The sequence below is a fragment of the Kogia breviceps genome, chromosome 4, assembly GCF_026419965.1.
Source record: "Kogia breviceps isolate mKogBre1 chromosome 4, mKogBre1 haplotype 1, whole genome shotgun sequence".
Classification (NCBI taxonomy): domain Eukaryota; kingdom Metazoa; phylum Chordata; class Mammalia; order Artiodactyla; family Physeteridae; genus Kogia; species Kogia breviceps.
In genome coordinates this window covers 58,454,162-58,481,273 of record NC_081313.1, presented here as the reverse complement: position 1 = coordinate 58,481,273, position 27,112 = coordinate 58,454,162, and the positions used below count along the sequence as shown (strand labels likewise).

The window sequence follows — 27,112 nt, the reverse complement described above, 5'->3', positions numbered from 1 at the left end:
AATACATAGGAATAAATGACAATGAAAACATGACGACCCAAAACCTATGGGACACAGCAAAAGCAGTTTCAAGAGGGAAGTTTATAGCAATTCAACCTCACCTCAAGAAACAAGAAAAATCCCAAATAAACAATCTAAACTTACACCTAAAGCAACTAGAGAAAGAACAAAGAAAACCCAAAGTCAGTAGATGGAAAGAAATCATAAAGATCAGAGCAGAAATAAATGAAATAGAAACAAAGATAACAATAGCACAGAAAAATAAAACTAAAAGTTGGTTCTTTGAGAAGACAAACAAAATTGATAAACCTTTAGCCAGACTCATCAAGAAAAAAAAGGAGAGGATGCAAATCAATAAAACTAGAAATGAAAAAGGAGAAATCACAATTGACACCACAGAAATACAAAGGATTATAAGAGATTACTACAAACAACTATATGCTAATAAAATGGACAACACTGAAGAAATGGACAAATTCTTGGAAAGGTACAATTTTCCAAGACTAAACCAGGAAGAATTAGAAAATATAAACAGATCTATCACAAGTAATGAAATTGAAACTGTAATTTAAAATCTTCCAGGCTTCCCTGGTGGCGCAGTGGTTGAAAGTCCACCTGCCGATGCAGGGCACACGGGTTCGTGCCCCGGTCCGGGAAGATCCCACAAGCCGTGGAGCAGCTGAGCCCATGAGCCATGGCCGCTGAGCCTGCGCATCCAGAGGCTGTGCTCCACAACGGGAGAGGCCACAACACTGAGAGGCCCACATACCACACACAAAAAAATAAAAACTAAAAAAAAATAAATAAATAAAAAATCTTCCAACAAAGTCCAGGACCAGATGGATTCACATGTGAATTCTACCAAACATTTACAGAAGAGCTAACACCTATCCTTCTCAAACTCTTCAAAAAACTGCAGAGGGAGGAACACTCCCAAATTTATTCTACGAGGCCACCACCACCCTGATACCAAACCCAGACAAAGATATTTTTAAAAATTACAGACCAACATCACTGATGAAACATAGATGCAAAAATACTCAACAAAATACTAGCAAACAGAATCCAACAACACATTAAAAGTACCATACACCATGATCAAGTGGGATTTATCCCAGGAATGCAAGGATTCTTCAATATACACAAACCAATCCATGTGATACACCATATTAGTAAATTAAAGAATAAAAACCATATGATCATCTCAATAAATGTAGAAAAAGCTTTTGACAAAATTTAACACGCATTTATGATAAAAAACTCTCCAGAAAATGGGCATAGAGGGAAGCTACCTCAACATAGTAAAAGCCATATATAACAAACCCACAGCAAACACCTTTCTTAATGGTGAAAAACTGAAAGAATTTCCACTACGATCAGGAACAAGACAAGGATGTCCACTCTCACCACTCTCATTCAATGTAGTTTTGGAAGTCCTAGCCACGGCAATCAGAGAAGAAAAAGAAATAAAAGGGATACAAATTGGAAAAGAAGAAATAAAACTCTCACTGCAGATGACATGATACTATACATAGAAAATCCTAAAGATGCCACCAGAAAACTACTAGAACTAATCAATGATTTTGGTAAGGTTGCAGGATACAAAATTAATGCACAGAAATCTCTTGCATTCCCATACACTAACAAAAAAATCAGAAAAAGAAATTAAGGGGGCTTCCCTGGTGGCGCAGTGGTTGAAAATCTGCATGCTAATGCAGGGGACACGGGTTTGAGCCCTGGTCTGGGAGAATCCCACATGCTGCAGAGCAACTGGGCCCGTGAGCCACAACTACTGAGCCTGTGCGTCTGGAGCCTGTGCTCCGCAACAAGAGAGGCCGCGATGGTGAGAGGCCTGTGCACCACGATGAAGAGTGGCCCCTGCTTGCCACAACTGGAGAAAGCCCTCACACAGAAACGAAGACCCAACACAGCGAAAATAAATTAATAAATTAATAAAACTCCTACCCCCAACATCTTACCAAAAAAAAGAAAAAGAAATTAAGGAAACAATCCCATTTACCATCATGACAAAAAGAACAAAATACCTAGGAAAAAACCTACCAAAGGAGGCAAAAGACTTATACTCAGAAAATGATAAAACACTGATGAAAGAAATCAAAGATGACATAAACAGATAGAGAAACATACCATGTTCTTGGATTGGAAGAATCAATATTGTGAAAATGACTATACTACCCAAAGAAATCTGCAGATTCAACTCAATCCCTATCAAACTACCAATGGCATTCTTCACAGAATTAGAACAAAAAATTTTACAATTTGTATAGAAACACAAAAGACACCAAATAGCCAGAGCAATCTTGAGACAGAAAAATGGAGCTAGAGGAATCAGGCTCCCTGATTTCAAAGTATACTACAAAGCTTCAGTAATCAAGACAGTGTGGTACTGGCACAAAATTAGACATATAGATCAATGGAACAGGATAGAAAGCCCAGAGATAAACCCACACACATATGGCCACCTTATTTATGACAAAGGGGGCAAGAACATATGATGGAGAAAAGACAGCCTCTTGAATAAATGGTGCTGGGAAAACTGAACAACTACATGTAAAAGAATGAAATTAGAACTCTACCTAACACCATAAACAAAAATAAACTCAAAATGGATTAAAGACCTAAATGTAAGACCAGACACAGGAAAAACACTCTTTGACATAAATCATAGCAAGATCTTCTTTGACCCACCTCCTAAAGTAATGAAAGTAAAAACAAAAATAAACAAATGGGACCTAATGAAAATTAAAAGCTTTTGCACAGCAAAGGAAACCATAAAGGAGATGAAAAAACAACCGTCAGAATGGGAGAAAATATTTGCAAATGAAGCAACTGACAAAGGATTAATCTCCAAAATACACAAACAACTCATGGAGCTCAACAGCAAAAAAACAAACAATGCAATTAAAAAATGGGCGGGGGCTTCCTTGGTGGCACAGTGGTTGAGAGTCCGCCTGCCAATGCTGGGGACACGGGTTAGTACCCCGGTCTGGGAATATCCCACATGCCGCGGAGCGGCTAGGCCCATGAGCCATGGCCACTGAGCCTGCACGTCTGGGGCCTGCGCTCTGAAATGGGTGAGGCCACAACAGTGAGAGGCCCGCGTAGCGCAAAAAATAAATAAATAAATAAATAAAATGGGCGGAAGACCTAAATAGACATTTCTCCAAAGAAGACATACAGATGGCCAAGAGGCACATGAAAAGATGCTCAACATCACTAATTATTAGAGAAATGCAAATCAAAACTACAATGAGGTATCACCTCACACCAGTCAGAATGGCCATCATCAAATGCTGGAGAGGGTGTGGAGAAAACGGAACCCTTTTGCACACTGGTGAGAATGTAAATTGATATAGCCACTATGGAGAACATAATGGAGGTTCCTTAAAAAACTAAAAATAGAATTACCATATGACCCAGCAATCCCACTACTGGGCATAAACCCTGTGAAAACCATAATTCAAAATGACACATGTACCCCAATGTTCACTGCAGCACTATTTACAATAGGCAGGACATGGAAACAACCTAGATGTCCAACAACAGATGAACGGATAAAGAAGATGTGGTACATATACACAATGGAATATTACTCAGCCATAAAAAGTAAAGAAATTGGGTCATTTGTAGAGATGTGAATGGGCCTAGGGTCTGTGATACAGAGTGAAGTAAGCCAGAAAGAGAAAACCAATGTCATATATATATCATATATTATATATATATATATATATATATTAATATATCATATATTAACACAAATATGTGGAATCTAGAAAAAATGGTACAGATGAACCCATTTGTAGGGCAGGAATAGAGTCATAGACAGAGAACAGACATGTGGACATAGGGAAGGGAAAGGGAGGGTGCAACAAATTGGGAGATTAGGTTTGACATAAATACACTACCATGTGTAAAATAGATAGCTAGTGGGAACCAGCTATTTAGCATAGGAAGCTCAGCTCAGTGCTCTGTGATGTCCTAGATGGGTGGGATGTGGAGGGCAGGAGGGAGGTCCAAGAGGGAGGGGATATGGTATACATGTGGCTGATTTGCTTCGTTGCACAGCATAAGCTAACACAACAATTATCCTCCAATTAAAAAACAAAACAAAACACATTTAAACTCTTACAGGCTCTGGTTCGGGAGAAGTCTGGAGCTGCCCAAGAGGCAAGAGACCTCTTCCTCCCTCTTTGCTGCCTGGGCCCGCCGCTTGAAGGAGCCCCAGGGGCGGGCGTGGAGCTGCCAAAGAGACAAGAGACTTTTTCTTGCCTCTTTGCTTCCTCCGGTGTGAGGTGAGGGGATTAAGAGCACCGTGTAGAGGAATTCCAGAAACGGGCGGGCGTGAGCCGCGTCTGTCGGCACGGACAGTAGAGACGGGTGTCGGACACTAAGGTTGCTGCTGCCACCACCAAGAGGCCTGTGTGTGAGCGCAGGTCACTCTCCACACTGGCCCTCCCGGGAGCCCGTGCGGCCCGCCACTGCCGGGGTCCCGGGATCCAGGGACAGCTTCCCCGGAGAACGCACAGCGCGCCTTGGGCCTGTGCAGCGTCACGCCGCCCTCTGCCGCCGCGGACTCGCCCCGCCCCTGTGCCACTCCCTCCCCCCAGCCTGAGTGAGCTGGAGCTCCCGAATCAACTGCTCCTTTAACATCGTCCTGTCTGAGCGAAGGGCAGTCGCACTCGGACAACCTACACTTAGAGGCGGGACCAAGTCCAAAGCTGAACCCCAGGAGCTGTGCGAACAGAGAGGAGAGGGGGAGGTCTCTCCCAGCAGCCTCAGAAGCGGCGGATTAAAGCTCCACAATCAACTTTAAGTGCCCTGCAGCTGTTGAAAACCTGAATAGACAACGAATCATCCCAAGTTGAGGAGGTGGACTTTGGGAGCAAGATATACTATTATTTTCCCTTTTTTTTTCTTTTTGTGAGTGTGTATGTGTGTGCTGCTGTGTGAGATTTTGTCTGTATAGCTTTGCTTTCACCATTTGTCCTAGGGTTAGACCGACCCATTTTCCTGTTTTTTTTTTTTTTTAAAAGGAAATTTTTCTTCTTAATAATTATTTTTTATTTTAATAACTATACTTTATACTACTCTGTCTTCTCCCTTTCTTTCTTCCTTTCTTCCTTCCTTTCTTCCCTCCTTCCCTCCTTTCTCCCTTCCTTCCCCCCTTCTTTCCTCCCCTTCCTCTCTTCCTTCCTCCCTTTCTTCCTCTGCACCTTCCTTCCTTCCTTTCTTGCTTCCTTCCTTCCTTTCTTCCTTCCTTTCTTCCTTCCTTTCCTCCCTCCCTCCTTCCTTCCTTTTCTTTCCTCTCTATTTATTCTACCTTTTATTTTGAGCCGTGTGGATTAAAGGTTCTTGGCGCCCCAGCCAGGCACCAGGCTTGTGTCTCTGAGGTGGGAGAACCAACCTCAGGACACTAGTCCACAAGAGACCTCCCAGCTCCACGTAATATCAGACGGCAAAAATCTCCCAGAGATCTCCATCTCAACACCAAGACCCAGCTTCAATCAAGGACCAGCAAAGAACAGTGCTGGACACCCTATGCCCAACAAAGAGCAAGACAGGTCTACAGCCCCATCCATTAGCAGAGAGGCTGCCTAAAATCATAATAAGGTAACCAACATCCCCAAACACACCACCAGACGAGGACCTGCCCATCAGAAAGACAAGATCCAGCCTCATCCACCAGAACAGAGGCACTAGTCCCCCCAACCAGGGAATCTACTCAACCCACTGAACCAACCTTAGCCACTGGGGACAGCCACCAAAAACAACAGGAACTACGAACCTGCAGCATGCAAAAAGGAGACCCCAAACACAGTAAGATAAGCGAAATGAGAAGACAGAAAAACACACAACAGATGAAGGAGCAAGATAAAAACACACCAGACCTAACAGATGAAGAGGTAATAGCCAATCTACCTGAAAGAGAATTTAGAATAATGATGGTGAAGATGATGCAAAATCTTGGAAATAGAATAGACAATTTGCAAGAAACAGTTAACAGGGACCTAGAAGAAATAAAGAGGAAGCAAGAAACGATGAGCAACACAATAAATGAAATTAAAAATACTCTAGATGGGATCAATAGCAGAATAACTGAGGCAGAAGGACGGATAAGTGACCTGGAAGATAAAATAGTGGAAATAACTACTGCAGAGCAGAAGAAAGAAAAAAGAATGAAAAGAACTGAGGACAGTCTCAGAGACCTCTGAGACAACATTAAACGCACCAACATTCGAATTATAGGGGTCCCAGAAGAAGAAGAGAAAAAGAAAGGGACTGAGAAAATATTTGAAGAGATTATAGTTGAAAACTTCCCTAATATAGGAAAGGAAATAATCAATCAAGTCCAGGAAGCACAGAGAGTTCCATACAGGATAAACCCAAAGAGAAACACACCAAGACACATAATAATCAAACTGTCAAAAATTAAATACAAAGAAAACATATTAAAAGCAGCAAGGGAAAAACAACAAATAACACACAAGGGAATCCCCATAAGATTAACATCTGATCTTTCAGCAGAAACTCTACAAGCCAGAAGGGAGTGGCAGGACATATTTAAAGTGATGACGGAAAAAAACCTACAACCAAGATTACTCTACCCAGCAAGGATCTCATTCAGATTTGATGGAGAAATTAAAACCTTTACAGACAAGCAAAAGCTGAGAGAGTTCAGCACCACCAAACCAGCTCTACAACAAATGCTAAAGGAACTTCTCTAGGCAAGAAACACAAGAGAAGGAAAAGACCTACAAGAACAACCCGAAACAATTAAGTAAATGGTAATAGGAACATACATATCGATAATTACCTTAAATGTAAATGGATTAAATGCTCCCACCAAAAGACACAGACTGGCTGAATGGATACAAAAACAAGACCCATACATATGCTGTCTACAAGAGACCCACTTCAGACCTAGGGACACATACAGACTGAAAGTGAGGGGATGGAAAAAGATATTCCATGCAAATGGAAATCAGAAGAAAGATGGAGTAGCAATTCTCATATCAGACAAAATAGACTTTAAAATAAAGACTATTACAACAGACAAAGAAGGACACTACATAATGATGAAGGGATCGATCCATGAAGAAGATATAACAATTGTAAATATTTATGCACCCAACATAGGAGGACCTCAATACATAAGGCAAATACTAACAGCCTTAAAAGGGGAAATCGACAGTAACACAATTATAATGGGGGACTTTAACAGCCCACTTTCACCAATGGACAGATCATCCAAAATGAAAATAAATAAGGAAACACAAGCTTTAAATGATACATTACACAAGATGGACTTAATTGATATTTATAGGACATTCCACCCAAAAACAACAGAATACACTTTTTTCTCAAGTGCTCATGGAACATTCTCCAGGATTGATCATATATTGGGTCACAAATCTAGCCTTGGCAAATTTAAGAAAATTGAAATCGTATCAAGTATCTTTTCCGACCACAACGCTATGAGACTAGATATCAATTATAGGAAAAGATCTGTAAAAAATACAAACACATGGAGGCTAAACAATACACTACTTAATAACGAAGTGATCACTGAAGAAATCAAAGAGGAAATCAAAAAATACTTAGAAACAAATGACAATGGAGACACGACGACCCAAAACCTATGGGATACAGCAAAAGCAGTTCTAAGAGGGAAGTTTATAGCAATACAATCATACCTTAAGAAACAGGAAACATCTCGAATAAACAACCTAACTTTGCACTTAAAGCAGTTAGAGAAAGAAGAACAAAAAAACCCCAAATTTAGCAGAAGGAAAGAAATCATAAAGATCAGATCAGAAATAAATGAAAAAGAAGTGAAGGAAACAATAGCAAAGATCAATAAAACTAAAAGCTGGTTCTTTGAGAAGATAAATAAAATTGATAAACCATTAGCCAGACTCATCAAGAATAAAAGGGAGAAGACTCAAATCAATAGAATTAGAAAGGAAAAAGGAAATGTAACAACTGACACTGCAGAAATACAAAAGATTATTAGAGATTACTACAAGCAACTGTATGGCAATAAAATGGACAACCTGGAAGAAATGGACAAATTCTTAGAAATGCACAACCTGCCGAGACTGAACCAGGAAGAAATAGAAAATTTGAACAGACCAATCACAAGCACTGAAATTGAAACTGTGATTAAAAATCTTCCAGCAAACAAAAGCCCAGGACCAGATGGCTTCACAGGCGAATTCTATCAAACATTTAGAGAAGAGCTAACACCTATCCTTCTCAAACTCTTCCAACAGATAGCAGAGGGAGGAACACTCCCAAACTCATTCTATGAGGCCAACATCACCCTGATACCAAAGCCAAAGACGTCACAAAGAAAGAAAACTACAGGCCAATATCATTGATGAACATAGATGCAAAAATCCTCAACAAAATATTAGCAAACAGAATCCAACAGCACATTAAAAGGATCATACACCATGATCAAGTGGGGTTTATCCCAGGAATGCAAGGATTCTTCAATATACGCAAATCAATCAAAGTGATACACCATATCAACAAACTGAAGGAGAAAAACCATATGATCATCTCAATAGATGCAGAGAAAGCTTTTGACAAAATTCAACACCCATTTATGATAAAAACCCTCCAGAAAGTAGGCATACAGGGAACTTTCCTCAACATAATAAAAGCCATATATGACAAACCCACAGCTAGCATCGTTCTCAATGGTGAAAAACTGCAACCATTTCCAATAAGATCAGGAACAAGACAAGGTTGCCCACTCTCACCACTCTTATTCAACATAGTTTTGGAAGTTCTAGCCACAGCAATCAGAGAAGAAAAAGAAATAAAAGGAATCCAAATAGGAAAAGAAGAAGTAAAGCTGTCACTGTTTGCAGATGACATGATACTATACATAGAGAATCCTAAGGATGCTACCAGAAAACTACTAGAGCTAATCAATGAATTTGGTAAAGTTGCAGGATACAAAATTAATGCACAGAAATCTCTGGCATTCTTATACACTAATGATGAAAAATCTGAGAGTGAAATTAAGAAAACACTCCCATTTACCATTGCAACAAAAAGAATAAAATATCTAGGAATAAACCTACCTAAGGAGACAAAAGACTTGTATGCAGAAAACTATAAGACACTTATGAAAGAGATTAAAGATGATACAAATAGGTGGAGAAATATACCATGTTCTTGGATTGGAAGAATCAACATTGTGAAAATGACTATACTACCCAAAGCAATCTACCGATTCAATGCAATCCCTATCAAATTACCACTGGCATTTTTTACAGAACTAGAACAAAAAATTTCACAATTTGTATGGAAACACAAAAGACCCCGAATAGCCAAAGCAATCTTGAGAACGAGAAATGGAGCTGGAGGAATTAGGCTCCCTGACTTCAGACTCTACTACAAGGCTACAGTAATCAAGACAATATGGTACTGGCACAAAAACAGAAATATAGATCAATGGAACAGGATAGAGAGCCCAGAGATAAACCCACACACATATGGTCACCTTATCTTTGATAAAGGAGGGAAGGATATACAGTGGAGAAAAGACAGCCTCTTCAATAAGTGGTGCTGGGAAAACCGGACAGCTACATGTAAAAGTATGAAATTAGAACACTCCCTAACACCACACACAAAAATAAACTCAAAATGGGTTAAAGACCTAAATGTAAGGCCAGACACTATCAAACTCTTAGAGGAAAACATAGGCAGAACACTATACGACATAAATCACAGCAAGATCCTTTTTGACCCATCTCCTAGAGAAATGGAAATAAAAACACAAATAAACAAATGGGACCTAATGAAACTTAAAAGCTTTTGCACAGCAAAGGATACCATAAACAAGACCAAAAGACAACCCTCAGAATGGGAGAAAATATTTGCAAATGAAGCAACTGACAAAGGATTAATTTCCAAAATTTATAAGCAACTCATGCAGCTCAATAACAAAAAAACAAACAACCCAATCCAAAAATGGGCAGAAGAACTAAATAGACATTTCTCCAAAGAAGATATACAGATTGCTAACAAACACATGAAAGAATGCTCAACCTCATTAATCATTAGAGAAATGCAAATCAAAACTACAATGAGATATCACCTCACACCGGTCAGATTGGCCATCATCAAAAACTCTAGAAACAATAAATGCTGGAGAGGGTGTGGAGAAAAGGGAACCCTCTTGCACTGCTGGTGCGAATGTAAATTGATACAGCCGCTATGGAGAACAGTATGGAGGTTCCTTAAAAAACTACAAATAGAACTACCATACGACCCAGCAATCCCATTATTGGGCATATACCCTGAGAAAACCATAATTCAGAAAGACTCATGTACCAAAATGTTCATTGCAGCTCTATTTACAATAGCCAGGACATGGAAGCAACCTAAGTGTCCATCAACAGATGAATGGATAAAGAAGATGTGGCACATATATACAATGGAATATTACTCAGCCATAAAAAGAAATGAAACTGAGTTATTTATAATGAGGTGGATGGACCTGGAGTCTGTCATACAGAGTGAAGTAAGTCAGAAGGAGAAAAACAAATACCATATGCTAACACATATATATGGACTCTAAGGGAAAAAAATGTCATGAAGAGATTAGTGGTAGAACGGGAATAAAACACAGACTTACTCGAGCATGGACTTGAGGATATGGGGAGGGGGAAGGGTGGGCTGAGATGAAGTGAGAGAGTGGCAGGGACATATACACACTATCAAATTTAAATTAGATAGCTAGTGGTTAACCTGCTGCATAGCACAGGGAGATCACCTCTGTGCTTTGTGACCAGCTAGAGGGGTGGGATAGGGAGGGTGGGAGAGAGGGTGATGCAAGAGGGAAGAGATATGGGAACATATGTATATGTATAACTGATTCAGTTTGTTGTAAAGGAAAAACTAACACACTATTGTAAAACAATTATACTCCAATAAAGATGTTAAAAAAAAAAAAAAAAAAAAAAAATCTTACAGGCTCTGAGTCCCAAGTCAGAGGCAGTAATTTGTAAGGAGCCTGGGTCAGACCCACTTGCTGATCTTAGCCTCTCAGAGAGGCAGGAGACAACTGGGACTCCCCCTGGCAACAAAGACACTGGAGGGAACCACTTCAGGGAGCTTGTTGTACCACGAGAACAGTGGTGCTGTCAAGTGCTATTTTGGAGTCCTCCCTCTAGACTATCAGCACCAGGGGCTTACTTGCCCACCAACAGGCCAGCACCAGTCCCAGGAACCCTGGTCCCCATAGCCAGCTGCCCCAAGACCCAGCTCTGCCCACTCACAGGGCAGCAGTCAACATAGGAGGCGGGGTCTGGCAGCCAACTGGTCCAGGGGCCAGCCCTGCCTACCAGTGTACTCACAGTAGTCAGCCGTACCACAACAAAAGGGCCCACGCAGCCCACATAGGGGACACCCCTACAGGTGGCTCTGGTGACCACAGAGGAGTGCACTGCTGGGCCCCATAGGACATCTCCTACATAAGGCCACTTCTGCAATATTGAGAAATGTAGCTGACCTACCTAATACATAGAAATAAACAGAGAATTAGGCAAAATGTGGACACAGAGGAATATGTTCTAAACAAAAGAACAAGACAAAACTCCAGAAAAGGAACTAAATGAAGTAGAGATAAGCAATCTACCCAAAAAAGAGTTCAAGGTAATGATCATAAAGATGCTCACTGAACCTAAGAATGAACACAGAATTTTAATAGACAGTTGGAAAATATAAAGATGAACCAAAAAGCTGCAGAATATAGTAAATGAAATTTAAAATACACTAGAAAGAATCAATAATAGATTTATAGATAGAGAGGAACAGATCAGCAAACTAGAAGACAGAGTAGTGGAAATCAGCCAAGTTGAACAGAAAAAATTTTTAAATGAGGATAGTGTAAGAGACCTCTGGGACAACATCAAGGATAATAAAATACACACTAAAGGGGTTCCAGAAGGAGAAGAGAGACAGAGGCAGAGAATGTATTTCAAGAAATAAGAGCTGGGAGACGGCTTAAAGCTGGCGGAAGAGTAAGACGCAGAGATCACCTTCCTTCTCACAGAGACATCAGAAATACATCTACAAGTGGAACTTCTCCTATAGAACACCCACCGAACACTGGCAGAGGACCTCAGACCTCCCAAAAGGCAAGAAACTCCCCACATACCTGGGTAGGGCAAAAGAAAAAAGACTAAACAGAGACAAAGAATAGGGACGGGACCTACACCAGTGGGAGGGAGCCGTGAAGGAGGAAAGACTCCCCCACACTAGAAGCCCCTTCGCGGGCGGAGACTGCGGGTGGCGGAGGGGGAAGCTCCAGAGCCGCAGAGGACAGCTCGGCCACAGGGTGCGGAGGTCAAAGCGGAGAGATTCCCGCAGAGGATCTGTACCGACCGGCACTCACCAGCCCGAGAGGCTTGTCTGCTCCCCCGCCAGGGCGGGTGGGGCCGGGAGCTGAGGTTCGGGCTTCAGTCGGATCGCAGGGAAAGGTCTGGAGTTGGCAGAGTGAAAACAGCCTGAAGGTGTTAGCGCGCCACGGCTGGCCGGGAGGGAGTCCGGTTGGAGTCTGGAGCTGCCAAAGAGGCAAGAGACCTTTTCTTCCCTATTTGCTTCCTGGGCGTGAGGAGAGGAGATTAAGCGCGCCGCTTAAAGGAGCCCCAGAAACTGGCACGGAGCTGCCGAAGAGACAAGAGACTTTTTCTTGCCTCTTTGCTTCCTCGGGTGCGAGGAGAGGGGATTAAGAGCACCGCGTAAAGGAGCTCCAGAAACGAGCGCGAGCCGCGCCTGTCGGCACAGACAGTAGAGACGGGTGTGGGACGCTAAGGTTGCCGCTGCCACCACCAAGAGGCCTGTGTGTGAGCACAGGTCACTCTCCACACCGGCCCTCCTGGGAGCCTGTGCAGCCCGCCAGTGCCGGGGTCCCGGGATCCAGGGACAGCTTCCCCGAGAGAACGCACGGCGCGCCTCAGGCCTGTGCAGCATCACGCCGCCCTCTGCCGCCGCGGACTTGCCCCGTACCCGCGCCACTCCCTCCCCCCAGCCTGAGTTGAGCCGGAGCCCCCCAATCAGCTGCTCCTTTAACCCCGTCCTGTCTGAGCAAAGGGCAGAGGCCCTCAGACGACCTACACGCAGAGGCGGGACCAAGTCCAAAGCTGAACCCCAGGAGCTGTGCGAACAGAGAGGAGAGGGGGAGGTCTCTCCCAGCAGCCTCAGAAGCGGCGGATTAAAGCTCCACAATTAACTTGAAGTGCCCTGCATCTGTGGAAAATCTGAATAGACAACTAATCATCCCAAGTTTAGGAGGTGGACTTTGGGAGCAAGATATACTATTATTTTCCCCTTTTTTTCTTTTTGTGAGTGTGTATCTGTGTGCTGCTGTGTGAGATTTTGTCTGTATAGCTTTGCTTTCACCATTTGTCCTAGGGTTAGACCGACCCGTTTTTCTGTTTTCTTTTTTTAATATAAATTTTTCTTCTTAATAATTATTTTTTATTTTAATAACTATACTTTATTCTACTTTTTCTCCCTTTCTTTCTTCCTTTCTTCCCTCCTTCCCTCCCTTCTTCCTTCCTTCCCCCCTTCTTTCCTCCCTTCCTTCCTCCCCTCCTCTCTTCCTTCCTCCCTTTCCTCCTCTCCACCTTCCTTCCTTCCTTTCTTGCTTTCTTCCTTCCTTCATTTCTTCCTTCCTTTCTTCCTTCCTTCATTCCCTCCCTCCCTCCTTCCTTCCATCATTCCTTTTCTTTCCTTTCTATTTTCTCTCCCTTTTATTTTGAGCTGTGTGGATTAAAGGCTCTTGGCGCCCCAGCCAGGCACCAGGCTTGTGTCTCTGAGGTGGGAGAACCAACCTCAGGACACTAGTCCACAAGAGACCTCCCAGCTCCACGTAATATCGGACGGCGAAAATCTCCCAAAGATCTCCATCTCAACATCAAAACCCAGCTTCACTCAAGGACCAGCAACGAACAGTGCTGGACACCCTATCCCCAACAAAGAACAAGACAGGTCTACAGCCCCATCCATTAGCAGAGAGGCTGCCTAAAATCATAATAAGGCTACCAACATCCCCAAACACACCACCAGACATGGACCGGCCCACCAGAAAGACAAGATCCAGCCTCATCCACCAGAACATAAGCACTAGTTCCCCCAACCAGGAAACCTACTCAACCCACTGAACCATCCTTAGCCACTGGGGACAGCCACCAAAAACAACGGGAACTACGAACCTGCAGCATGCAAAAAGGAGACCCCAAACACAGTAAGATAAGCGAAATGGGAAGACAGAAAAACACACAACACATGAAGAAGCAAGATGAAAAGACACCAGACCTAACAAATGAAGAGGAAATAGGAAGTCTACCTGAAAAAGAATTCAGAATAATGATAGTAAAGATGATTCAAAATCTTGGAAATAGAATAAACAAATTGCAAGAAACAGTTAACAAGGACCTAGAAGAAATAAAGAGGAAGCAAGCAACGATGAGCAACACAATAAATGAAATGAAAAATACTCTAGATGGGATCAATAGCAGAATAACTGAGGCAGAAGGACGGATAAGTGACCTGGAAGATAAAATAGTGGAAATAACTACTGCAGAGCAGAAGAAAGAAAAAAGAATGAAAAGAACTGAGGACAGTCTCAGAGACCTCTGGGACAACATTAAACGCACCAACATTCGAATTATAGGGGTCCCAGAAGAAGAAGAGAAAAAGAAAGGGACTGAGAAAAGATCTGAAGAGATTATAGTTGAAAACTTCCCTAATAGAGGAAAGGAAATAGTCAATCAAGTCCAGGAAGCACAGAGAGTCCCATACAGGATAAACCCAAGGATAAACACACCAAGACACATAATAATCAAACTGTCAAAAATTAAATACAAAGAAAACATATTAAAAGCAGAAAGGGAAAAACAACAAATAACACACAAGGGAATCCCCATAAGGTTAACAGCTGATCTTTCAGCAGAAACTCTACAAGCCAGAAGGGAGTGGCAGGACATATTTAAAGTGATGAAGGAAAAAAACCTACAACCAAGATTACTCTACTCAGCAAGGATCTCATTCAGATTTGATGGAGAAATTAAAACCTTTACAAACAAGCAAAAGCTGAGAGAGTTCAGCACCACCAAACCAGCTCTACAATAAATGCTAAAGGAACTTCTCTAGGCAAGAAACACAAGAGAAGGAAAAGACCTACAAGAACAACCCGAAACAATTAAGTAAATGGTAATAGGAACATACATATCGATAATTACCTTAAATGGAAATGGATTAAATGCTCCCACCAAAAGACACGGACTGGCTGAATGGATACAAAAACAACACCCATATATATGCTGTCTACAAGAGACCCACTTCAAACCTAGGGACACATACAGACTGAAAGTAAGGGGATGGAAAAAGATATTCCATGCAAATGGAAATCAGAAGAAAGCTGGAGTAGCAATTCTCATATCAGACAAAATAGACTTTAAAATAAAGACTATTACAAGAGACAATGAAGGACACTACATAATGATCAAGGGATCAATCCAAGAAGAAGATGTAACAATTGTAAATATTTATGCACCCAACATAGGAGCACCTCAATACATAGGGCAAATACTAACAGCCTTAAAAGGGGAAATCGACAGTAACACAATTATAGTACGGGACGTTAACACCCCACTTTCACTAATGGACAGATCATCCAAAATGAAAATAAATAAGGAAACACAAGCTTTAAATGATACATTACACAAGATGGACTTAATTGATATTTATAGGATATTCCACCCAAAAACAACAGAATACACATTTTTCTCAAGTGCTCATGGAACATTCTCCAGGATCGATCATATATTGGGTCACAAATCTAGCCTTGGCAAATTTAAGCAAATTGAAATCGTATCAAGTATCTTTTCCGACCACAACGCTATGAAACTAGATATCAATTACAGGAAAAGATCTGTAAAAAATACAAACACATGGAGGCTAAACAATACACTACTTAATAACGAAGTGATCACTGAAGAAATCAAAGAGGAAATCAAAAAATACTTAGAAACAAATGACAATGGAGACACGACGACCCAAAACCTATGGGATACAGCAAAAGCAGTTCTAAGAGGCAAGTTTATAGCAATACAGTCATACCTTAAAAAACAGGAAACATCTCGAATAAACAACCTAACTTTGCACTTAAAGCAGTTAGAGAAAGAAGAACAAAAAAACCCCAAATTTAGCAGAAGGAAAGAAATCATAAAGATCAGATCAGAAATAAATGAAAAAGAAGTGAAGGAAACAATAGCAAAGATCAATAAAACTAAAAGCTGGTTCTTTGAGAAGATAAATAAAATTGATAAACCATTAGCCAGACTCATCAAGAATAAAAGGGAGAAGACTCAAATCAACAGAATTAGAAATGAAAAAGGAGATGTAACAACTGACACTGCAGAAATACAAAAGATTATTAGAGATTACTACAAGCAACTCTATGGCAATAAAATGGACAACCTGGAAGAAATGGACAAATTCTTAGAAATGCACAACCTGCCGAGACTGAACCAGGAAGAAAGAGAAAATATGAACAGACCAATCACAAGCACTGAAATTGAAACTGTGATTAAAAATCTTCCAACAAACAAAAGCCCAGGACCAGATGGCTTCACCGGCGAATTCTATCAAACATTTAGAGAAGAGCTAACACCTATCCTTCTGAAACTCTTCCAAAAGATAGCAGAGGGAGGAACACTCCCAAACTCATTCTATGAGGCCACCATCACCCTGATACCAAAAACAGACAAAGACGTCACAAAGAAAGAAAACTACAGGCCAATATCACTGATGAACATAGATGCAAAAATCCTCAACAAAATATTAGCAAACAGAATCCAACACCACATTAAAAGGATCATACACCATGATCAAGTGGGGTTTATTCCAGGAATGCAAGGATTCTTCAATATACGCAAATCAATCAACGTGATACACCATATCAACAAACTGAAAGAGAAAAACCATATGATCATCTCAAAAGATGCACAGAAAGCTTTTGACAAAATTCAACACTCATTTATGATAAAAACCCTGCAGAAAGTAGGCATACAGGGAACTTTCCTCAACATAATAAAGGCCATATATGACAAACCCACAGCTAACATCGTTCTCAATGGTGAAAAACTGAAACCATTTCCACTAAGATCAGGAACAAGACAAGGTTGCCCACTATCACCACTCTTATTCAACATAGTTTTGGAAGTTCTAGCCACAGCAATCAGAGAAAAAAAAAGAAATAAAAGGAATCCAAATAGGAAAAGAGGAAGTAGAGCTGTCACTGTTTGCAGATGACATGATACTATACATAGAGAATCCTAAGGATGCTACCAGAAAACTACTAGAGCTAATCAATGAATTTGGTAAAGTTGCAGGATACAAAATTAATGCACAGAAATCTCTGGCACTCTTATACACTCGTGATGAAAAATCTGAGAGTGAAATTAAGAAAACACTCCCATTTACCATTGCAACAAAAATAACATATCTAGGAATAAACCTACCTAAGGAGACAAAAGACTTGTATGCAGAAAACTATAAGACACTTATGAAAGAAATTAAAGATGATACAAATAAGTGGAGAAATATACCATGTTCTTGGATTGGAAGAATCAACATTGTGAAAATGACTCTACTACCCAAAGCAATCTACAGATTCAATGCTATCCCTATCAAACTACCACTGGCATTTTTTACAGAACTATAACAAAAAATTTCACAATTTGTATGGAAACACAAAAGACCCCGAATAGCCAAAGCAATCTTGAGAACGAAAAATGGAGCTGGAGGAATTAGGCTCCCTGACTTCAGACTATACTACAAGGCTACAGTAATCAAGACAGTATGGTACTGGCACAAAACCAGAAATATAGATCAATGGAACAGGATAGAAAGCCCAGAGATAAACCCACACACATATGGTCACCTTATCTTTGATAAAGGAGGGAAGGATATACAGTGGAGAAAAGACAGCCTCTTCAATAAGTGGTGCTGGGAAAACCGGACAGCTACATGTAAAAGTATGAAATTAGAACAATCCCTAACACCACACACAAAAATAAACTCAAAATGGGTTAAAGACCTAAGTGTAAGGCCAGACACTATCAAACTCTTAGAGGAAAACATAGGCAGAACACTCTACGACATAAATCACAGCAAGATCCTTTGTGAACCATCTCCTAGAGAAATGGAAATCAAAACACAAATAAACAAATGGGACCTAATGAAACTTAAAAGCTTTTGCACAGCCAAAGATACTATAAACAAGACCAAAAGACAACTCTCAGAATGGGAGAAAATATTTGCAAGTGAAGCAATTGACAAAGGATTAATATCCAAAGTTTATGGGCAACTCATGCAGCTCAATAACAAAAAAACAAACAACCCAATCCAAAAATGGACAGAAGAACTAAATAGACATTTCTCCAAAGAAGATACACAGATTGCTAACAAACACATGAAAGAATGCTCAACATCATTAATCATTGGAGAAATGCAAATCAAAACTACAATGAGATATCATCTCACACCGGTCAGATTGGCCATCATCAAAAACTCTAGAAACAATAAATGCTGGAGAGGGTGTGGAGAAAAGGGAACCCTCTTGCACTGCTGCTGGGAATCTAAGTTGATACAGCCACTATGGAGAACAGTATGGAGGTTCCTTAAAAAACTACAAATAGAACTACCATACGACCTCGCAATCCCACTACTGGGCATATACCCTGAGAAAACCATAATTCAAAAAGAGTCATGTACCACAATGTTCATTGCAGCTCTATTTACAATAGCCAGGACATGGAAGCAACCTAAGTGTCCATCAACAGATGACTGGATAAAGAAGATGTGGCACATATATACAATGGAATATTACTCAGCCATAAAAAGAAATGAAACTGAGTTATTTGTAATGAGGTGGATAGACCTGGAGTCTGTCACACAGAGTGAAGTAAGTCAGAAGGAGAAAAACAAATACCGTATGCTAACACATATATATGGACTCTAAGAAAAAAAAAATGTCATGAAGAGATTAGTGGTAGGACGGGAATAAAACAGAGACTTACTAGAGCATGGACTTGAGGATATGGGGAGGGGGAAGGGTGGGCTGTGATGAAGTGGTAGAGTGGCAGGGACATATATACACTACCAAATGTAAATTAGATAGCTAGTGGGAAGCTGCCACATAGCACAGGGAGATCACCTCTGTGCTTTGTGACCACCTAGAGGGGTGGGATAGGGAGGGTGGGAGAGAGGGTGATGCAAGAGGGAAGAGATATGGGAACATATGTATATGTATAACTGATTCACTTTGTTGTAAAGGAAAAACTAACACACTATTGTAAAACAGTTATACTCCAATAAAGATGTTTAAAAAAAAAAAAAAAAGCAGTATCATACATTTTTTAATGTTGAGCTGTATGAGCTGTTTATATATTTTGGAGATTAACCCTTTGTCCATTGATTCATTTGCAAATATAGAAAAACACATGACTCAATCCAAAAATGGGCAGAAGACCTAAATAGACATTTCTCCAAAGAAGACATACAAATGGCCAAGAAGCACATGAAAATATGCTCAACATCACTAATTATTAGAGAAATGCAAATCAAAACTACAATGAGGTATCACCTCACACCAGTTAGAATGGGCTTCATCAGAAAATCTACAAACAACAAATGCTGGAGAGGGTATGGAGAAAAGGGAACCCTCTTGTACTATGTGTGGGAATGTAAATTGATACAGCCACTATGGAGAACAGTATAGAGGTTCCTTAAGAAACTAAAAATAGAATTACCATATGACCCAGCAACCCCACTATTGGGCATATATCCAGAGAAAACCACAATTCAAAAAAGACACATGCACCCCAATGTTCATTTACAATAGCCAGGTCATGGAAGCAACCTAAATGTCCGTTGACAGATGAATGGATAAAGAAAATGTGGTACATATATACAATGGAATATTACTCAGCCATAAAAAGGAACGAAATTGGGTAATTTGTTGAGATGTGGATGGATCTAGAGACTGTCATACAGAGTGAAGTAAGTCAGAAAGAGAAAAACAAATATCATATATTAACGCATATATGTGGAACCTAGAAAAATGGTACAGATGAACCGGTTTGCAGGGCAGAAATTGAGACACAGATGCAGATAACAAATGTATGGACACCAAAGGGGGAAAGCGGCAGGGGGGTGGGGGTGGTGTCATGAATTGGGAGATTGGGATTGACATGGATACACTGATGTGTATAAAATTGATGACTAATAAGAACCTGCTGTATAAAAAATAAAATAAAATTTTTTAATTAAAAAAAAAAAAAGAAATAATAGCTGAAAACTTCCCTAATCTTGGGGGAAAAAAAAAAAAAAACACAACAGACACACAGTCCAGGAAGACAGAATCTCAAACAGGGTCACCCAAAGACAACACACCGAGATACATTGCAATTAAAATGGCAGAAATTAAAGACAGAGCATCTGAAAAGCAACCAGAGAAAAGCAACTAGTTACTTCCCAGGGAACTCCCATAAGACTGTCAGCTGACTTTTTAGCAGAAGCTGTGCAGGCCAGGAGTGGCATGACACATTCAAAGTGATGAAAGGTAAAAAACTTACAACCAGGAATATTCTACCCAGCAAGACTATCAGAGTTGAAGGAGAGAGAGAGTTCTACAGACAAGTGAAAGCTAAAAGAGTTCAGCACCATGAAACCAACTTTTAAGAAATGTTAAAAAGACTTTTCTAAACAGAAAAGACCACAACTAGAAATATGAAAATTACAAAAGGAAAAATATCATTGCTGAAGGCAAACATACAGTAAAAGTAGTAGGTCAATCATCTAAAAAGCTAGTAGGAAGGTTAAATAACCAAAGTAATAAAATCATCTATATCCACAATAAGTAGCATAGGGATACACAAAACAAAAGGATGTAAAATATGATGTCAAAAACATTAAATGTGAGAGGTGGAGTAAAAACGTAGGGTTGTTAGAATGTTTGAACTTAAGAGATTGTCAACTTACAATAATCATGTATATATAACAATCATGTATATAAAACTATACATATATATACATATATATATATATATATACACATACATACACACACACACAGAGTTAACTACAAACCAAAAACCTATTAACAGGTATACACACAAAGAAAGGAATCTGAACATAACACTAAAGATAGTCATCACATGGCAAGGGAAGAGAGCAAAAGATGATGAAAGGAACAAAAAAGAACTATGGGGCTTCCCTGGTGGCGCAGTGGTTGAGAGTCCACCTGCCGATGCAGGGGTGCCCCGGTCCGGGAGAATCCCGTATGCCGCAGAGCGGCTGGGCCCGTGAGCCACGGCCGCTGAGCCTGCACTCTGCAATGGGAGAGGCCACAACAGTGAGAGGCCCACGTACCGAAAAACAAACAAACAAAAAACACACAGAGAAGACTCAGCCATAAAAAAATGGAATCTTGCCTTTGTGACAACATGGATAAATCTAGAGGATACTATGTTAAGTGAAATATATCAGACAGAGAAAGGCAAATATCAATGATCTCACTTACATGTGAAATCTAAAAAACAAATCAAAATGAAACAAAAGTAGACTGATAAATACAGAGAGTGGTTGGCAGCAGGGAGGAGGGTAAGGGGGTGGGTGAAAATAGGTGAAGGGGATTAAGAGGAACAAACCTCCAGCTATACAATAAATAAGTCATGGGGATGTAATAATATTGTAATAACTCTGTATGGGGACAGATGGATACTAGACTTATGATGATTGTTTCATAATGTATGCTAATGTCAAATCATGATTTAGTACACCTGAAGCTAACATAATGCCGTATGTCAACTATATTTCAGTAAAACAAAGAAGTCATATTATACGTTAAGATATTCATTTTTTAAGTTTAAAATGAGATAAATGGGACATAAAAATTTATGTCAATCTTTGGTAAATGAACTTATGGTATCGCTACTTATTTTATGCATATCTATACTCAAACTTTTTACACTAAGCATATATTTCTTTCATAAAAATTACAATAATGTCCTTTGGAGAAAGAAATTCAGCGTTTTAATGTAAACGTAAAAATAATTTTATTATAACATACTGTGTTCATAAATGATCAGGTGAAGGTGCAGAACAACATGGCAAGAAAACCTCCCGAGCCCTACAAACTGGCAGTGATGGTGGGGATGAACCAATGAAAAGAGAAAATAGTTAATGTCCACCTTGCCCCCAAGCTCCCACCACCTCAAGTTCCATATTCCTTTGGAACACTTCCTTAGGTATGAAGCTGCTCTCAGATTCCTTTCTAGGCCACTTTAAAAAAAGTAAGTGGAGATCACAAAATTAAAGCCAACTAGAGGTACAATGACCATATATATATTCCTAACCAGAAGTCTAGACCCATAATTTGACAAATGATTCACAGAGGGCCAATGGGCACTATTAAAACTTGAGTCTTTCTCTTAACAATGCTGAATAAACACTGGTTAAGCCCCTCTCCCACCCCAATGAAAGCAAGAGAGTGATTCCCTAAGGGAGCCTCCACTTCTCAGCAGAGGAAATATACTTCCCAGGGGAGGGAGGGAAGAAAGCCCAGTACTTATACTTAGTATATGGAAAATGAATCCCCTGTTCCAACCTGCACAACAGCATATGTAACCAACGTAAAGTAACAACATTAAAGGACACATCTTCAGAACAGACAGTGGATTAAAATAAAATAATTACCTACCAGAGTTTTAAAAATACTCTTAACGGACAGAAAGTGTCTGGATGTATCAATTAAAATTCCTCTATGAGGAAACCTTGGAGAATCTACAATGTTGGATTCATTGACAGTGAACTAAAAGACAAAAGAAAAATTTTATTTATTTTGTCTTAGATAAAATGTGAACTCATTTTATTTATGTAATAAATAAATTATACCTATCTACGCAAGTATTGGATAAAAGATTAATTTAAAACCAAAAAAAAAAAGTGTGAAATGTACATTTACCAGATAAGGTACACACTTGGAGAGAAAAAACATTCAAGAAGCAATAAGTAGCTAAAAAGTTTATATTTTTCCTGTAGTATTACATCTACCCAATAATGTTAGTAACATAATAATCATACTTACAGTTCCATAAAAATCTTGATAAATTAACTGGCTAAAGGTCTCTAAACCTAGGGAAAGTAAAATTTATAATTTATTGCATTCATTTATAAAAGAGACAATAAAAGATGTATTATCCATACACAGAACCATAACCAGAAAAGGCAAATAAAATTAAATGTTATACATATACCCTGTATCATATTTTCTAAAATCAAAGCTCAGTTTAAAAAAATCCCTGTGCCATCTAATAAAAATGCTTTACTTCATTGTATCCATACCCTTGGTTTTGTCTGAATGATAAACACAAAATAGAATAGTGATTTAATAAAACAAAATGCCAGGCAGACAGCTTAAAGATGGCAGAAGAGTAAGACGTGGAGATCTCCTTCCTCCTCACACAGACATCAGAAATACATCTACACGTGGAACTTCTCCTACAGAACCACCACCGAACGCTGGCAGAAGACCTCAGACCTCCCAAAAGGCAAGAAACTCCCCACGTACCTGGGTAGGGCAAAAGAAAAAAGAATAAACAGAGACAAAGAATAGGGACGGGACCTACAGCAGTGGGAGGGAGCCGTGAAGGAGGAAAGACTCCCCCACACTAGAAGCCCCTTCGCGGGCGGAGACTGCGGGTGGCAGAGAGGGAAGCTCCGGAGCCGTGGAGGAGAGTGCAGCAACAGGGTGCGGAGGGCAAAGCAGAGAGATTCCCGCAGAGGATCGGTGCCGACCGGCACTCACCAGCCCGAGAGGCTTGTCTGCTCCCCTGCCAGGGCGGGCGGGGGCCGGGAGCTGAGGTTCCGGCTTCAGTCGGATCCCAGTGAAAGGTCTGGAGTTTGCAGAGTGAAAACAGCCTGAAGGGGTTAGTGCGCCACGGCTGGCCGGGAGGGAGTCCGGTTGGAGTCTGGAGCTGCCAAAGAGGCAAGAGACCTTTTCTTCCCTCTTTGCTTCCGGGCGCGAGGAGAAGGGATTAAGCGCGCCGCTTAAAGGAGCCCCAGAAACGGGCGCGGAGCTGCCGAAGAGACAAGAGACTTTTTCTTGCCTCTTTGCTTCCTCGGGCGCGAGGAGAGGGGATTAAGAGCACCGCGTAAAGGAGCTCCAGAAACGGGTGCGAGCCGCGGCTGTAAGCACGGACAGTAGAGACGGCTGTGGGACGCTAAGGTTGCTGCTGCAGCCACCAAGGGGCCTGTGGGTGAGCACAGGTCACTCTCCACACCGCCCCTCCCGGGAGACCGTGCAGCCCACCACTGCCGGCGTCACGTCAGCCTCTGCCGCCGCGGACTCGCCCCGCACCCGTGCCACTCCCTCCCCCCAGCCTGAGTGAGCCGGAGCCCCCCAATCAACTGCTCCTTTAACCTGGTCCTGTCTGAGCGAAGGGCAGACGTCCTCGGACGACCTACACGCAGAGGTAGGGACAAGTCCAAAGCTGAACCCCGGGAGCTGTGCGAACAAAGAGGAGAGGGGGAGGTCTCTCCCAGCAGCCTCAGAAGCAGCGGATTAAAGCTTCGCAATCAACCTGAAGTGCCCTGCATCTGTGGAAAACCTGAATAGACAACGAATCATTCCAAGTTGAGGAGGTGGACTTTGAGAGCAAGATATACTATTATTCTCATTTTTTCTTTTTGTGAGTGTGTATGTGTGCGCTGCTGTGTGAGATTTTGTCTGTATAGCTTTGCTTTCACCATTTATCCTAGGGTTAGACAGACCCGTTTTTTGGGTTTTTTTTAATAGAAATTTTTCTTCTTAATAATTATTTTTTATTTTAATAACTATACTTTATCCTACTTTGTCTTCTCACTTTCTTTCTTCCTTTCTTCCTTTTTTCTTCCCTCCTTCCTCCCTTTCGTCCTCTCCTCCTTCCTTCCTTCCTTTCTTGCTTTCTTCCTTCCTTCATTTCTTACCTCCTTTCTTCCCTCCTTCCTTCCTTCCTCCCTTTCTTCCTTCCTTCATTCCCTCCCTCCATCCTTCCTTCCTTCCTTCTTTCCTTCCTTCCTTTTCTTTCCTTTCTATATTTTCTCCCTTTTATTTTGAGCCGTGTGGATTAAAGCTTCTTGGCGCCCCGGCCAGGCACCAGGGCTGTGTATCTGAGGTGGGAGAACCAACCTCAGGACACTGGTCCACAAGAGACCTCCCAGCTCCACGCAATATCAAACGGCGAAAATCTCCCACAGATCTCCATCTCAACACCAAGACCCAGCTTCACTCAAGGACCAGGAACGAACAGTGCTGGACACCCTATCCCCAACAAAGAACAAGACAGGTCTACAGCCCCATCCATTAGCAGAGAGGCTGCCTAAAATCATAATAAGGCTACCAACATCCCCAAACACACCACCAGACGTGGACCGGCCCACCAGAAAGAAAAGATCCAGCCTCATCCACCAGAACATAGGCACTAGTCCCCCCAACCAGGAAACCTACTCAACCCACTGGGGACAGCCACCATAAACAACGGGAACTACGAACATGCAGCATGCAAAAAGGTGACCCCAAACACAATAAGATAAGCGAAATGAGAAGACAGAAAACCACAAAGCAGATGAAAGAGCAAGATTAAAACACACCAGACCTAACAAATGAAGAGGAAATAGGAAGTCTACCTGAAAAAGAATTCAGAATAATGATAGTAAAGATGATTCAAAATCTTGGAAATAGAATAGACAAATTGCAAGAAACAGTTAACAAGGACCTAGAAGAAATAAAGAGGAAGCAAGCAACGATGAGCAACACAATAAATGAAATGAAAAATACTCTAGATGGGGCCAATAGCAGAATAACTGAGGCAGAAGGACAGATAAGTGACCTGCAAGATAAAATAGTGGAAATAACTACTACAGAGCAGAATAAAGAAAAAAGAAAGAAAAGAACTGAGGAGAGTCTCAGAGACCTCTGGGACAACATTAAACACACCAACATTCGAATTATAGGGGTCCCAGAAGAAGAAGAGAAAAAGAAAGGGACTGAGAAAAGATTTGAAGAGATTATAGTTGAAAACTTCCCTAATAGAGGAAAGGAAATAGTCAATCAAGTCCAAGAAGCACAGAGAGTCCCATACAGGATAAACCCAAGGATAAACACGCCAAAACACATAATAATCAAACTGTCAAAAATTAAATACAAAGAAAACATATTAAAAGCAGCAAGGGAAAAACAACAAATAACACACAAGGGAATCCCCATAAGGTTAACATCTGATCTTTCAGCAGAAACTCTACAAGCCAGAAGGGAGTGGCAGGACATATTTAAAGTGATGAAGGAAAAAAACCTACAACCAAGATTACTCTACTCAGCAAGGATCTCATTCAGATTTGATGGAGAAATTAAAACCTTTACAAACAAGCAAAAGCTGAGAGAGTTCAGCACCACCAAACCAGCTCTACAACAAATGCTAAAGGAACTTCTCTAGGCAAGAAACACAAGAGAATGAAAAGACCTACAAGAACAACCCGAATCAATTAAGTAAATGGTAATAGGAACATACATATCGATAATTACCTTAAATGGAAATGGATTAAATGCTCCCACCAAAAGACACAGACTGGCTGAATGGATACAAAAACAAGACCCATATATATGCTGTCTACAAGAGACCCACTTCAAACCTAGGGACACATACAGACTGAAAGTAAGGGGATGGAAAAAGATATTTCATGCAAATGGAAATCAGAAGAAAGCTGGAGTAGCAATTCTCATATCAGACAAAATAGACTTTAAAATAAAGACTATTACAAGAGACAATGAAGGACACTACATAATGATCAAGGGATCAATCCAAGAAGAAGATGTAACAATTGTAAATATTTATGCACCCAACATAGGAGCACCTCAATACATAGGGCAAATACTAACAGCCTTAAAAGGGGAAATCGACAGTAACACAATTATAGTACGGGACTTTAACACCCCACTTTCACCAATGGACAGATCATCCAA

The 27,112-nt window shown here is 40.8% G+C and overlaps 1 protein-coding gene across 6 annotated transcripts in view; it reads right to left on the bottom strand.

The window, feature by feature from the left end:
- The window catches only part of HEXB (hexosaminidase subunit beta), an 85,067-nt gene that overhangs the window by 40,305 nt on the left and 17,650 nt on the right, over window positions 1–27,112 (bottom strand). For 4 of the 6 annotated variants that reach the window (XM_067031151.1, XM_067031150.1, XM_059062766.2 and 1 more), the window contains exons 4-5: window positions 23,201–23,247; window positions 22,814–22,924 (exon numbers count right to left, since the gene is read on the bottom strand). The exons of the other annotated variants lie outside the window; for them this stretch is intronic. In XM_067031151.1, the coding sequence (XP_066887252.1) occupies window positions 22,814–22,924; window positions 23,201–23,247 (158 nt within the window). The remainder of the gene's footprint in view (window positions 1–22,813; window positions 22,925–23,200; window positions 23,248–27,112) is intronic. 6 annotated transcript variants of the gene reach the window in all.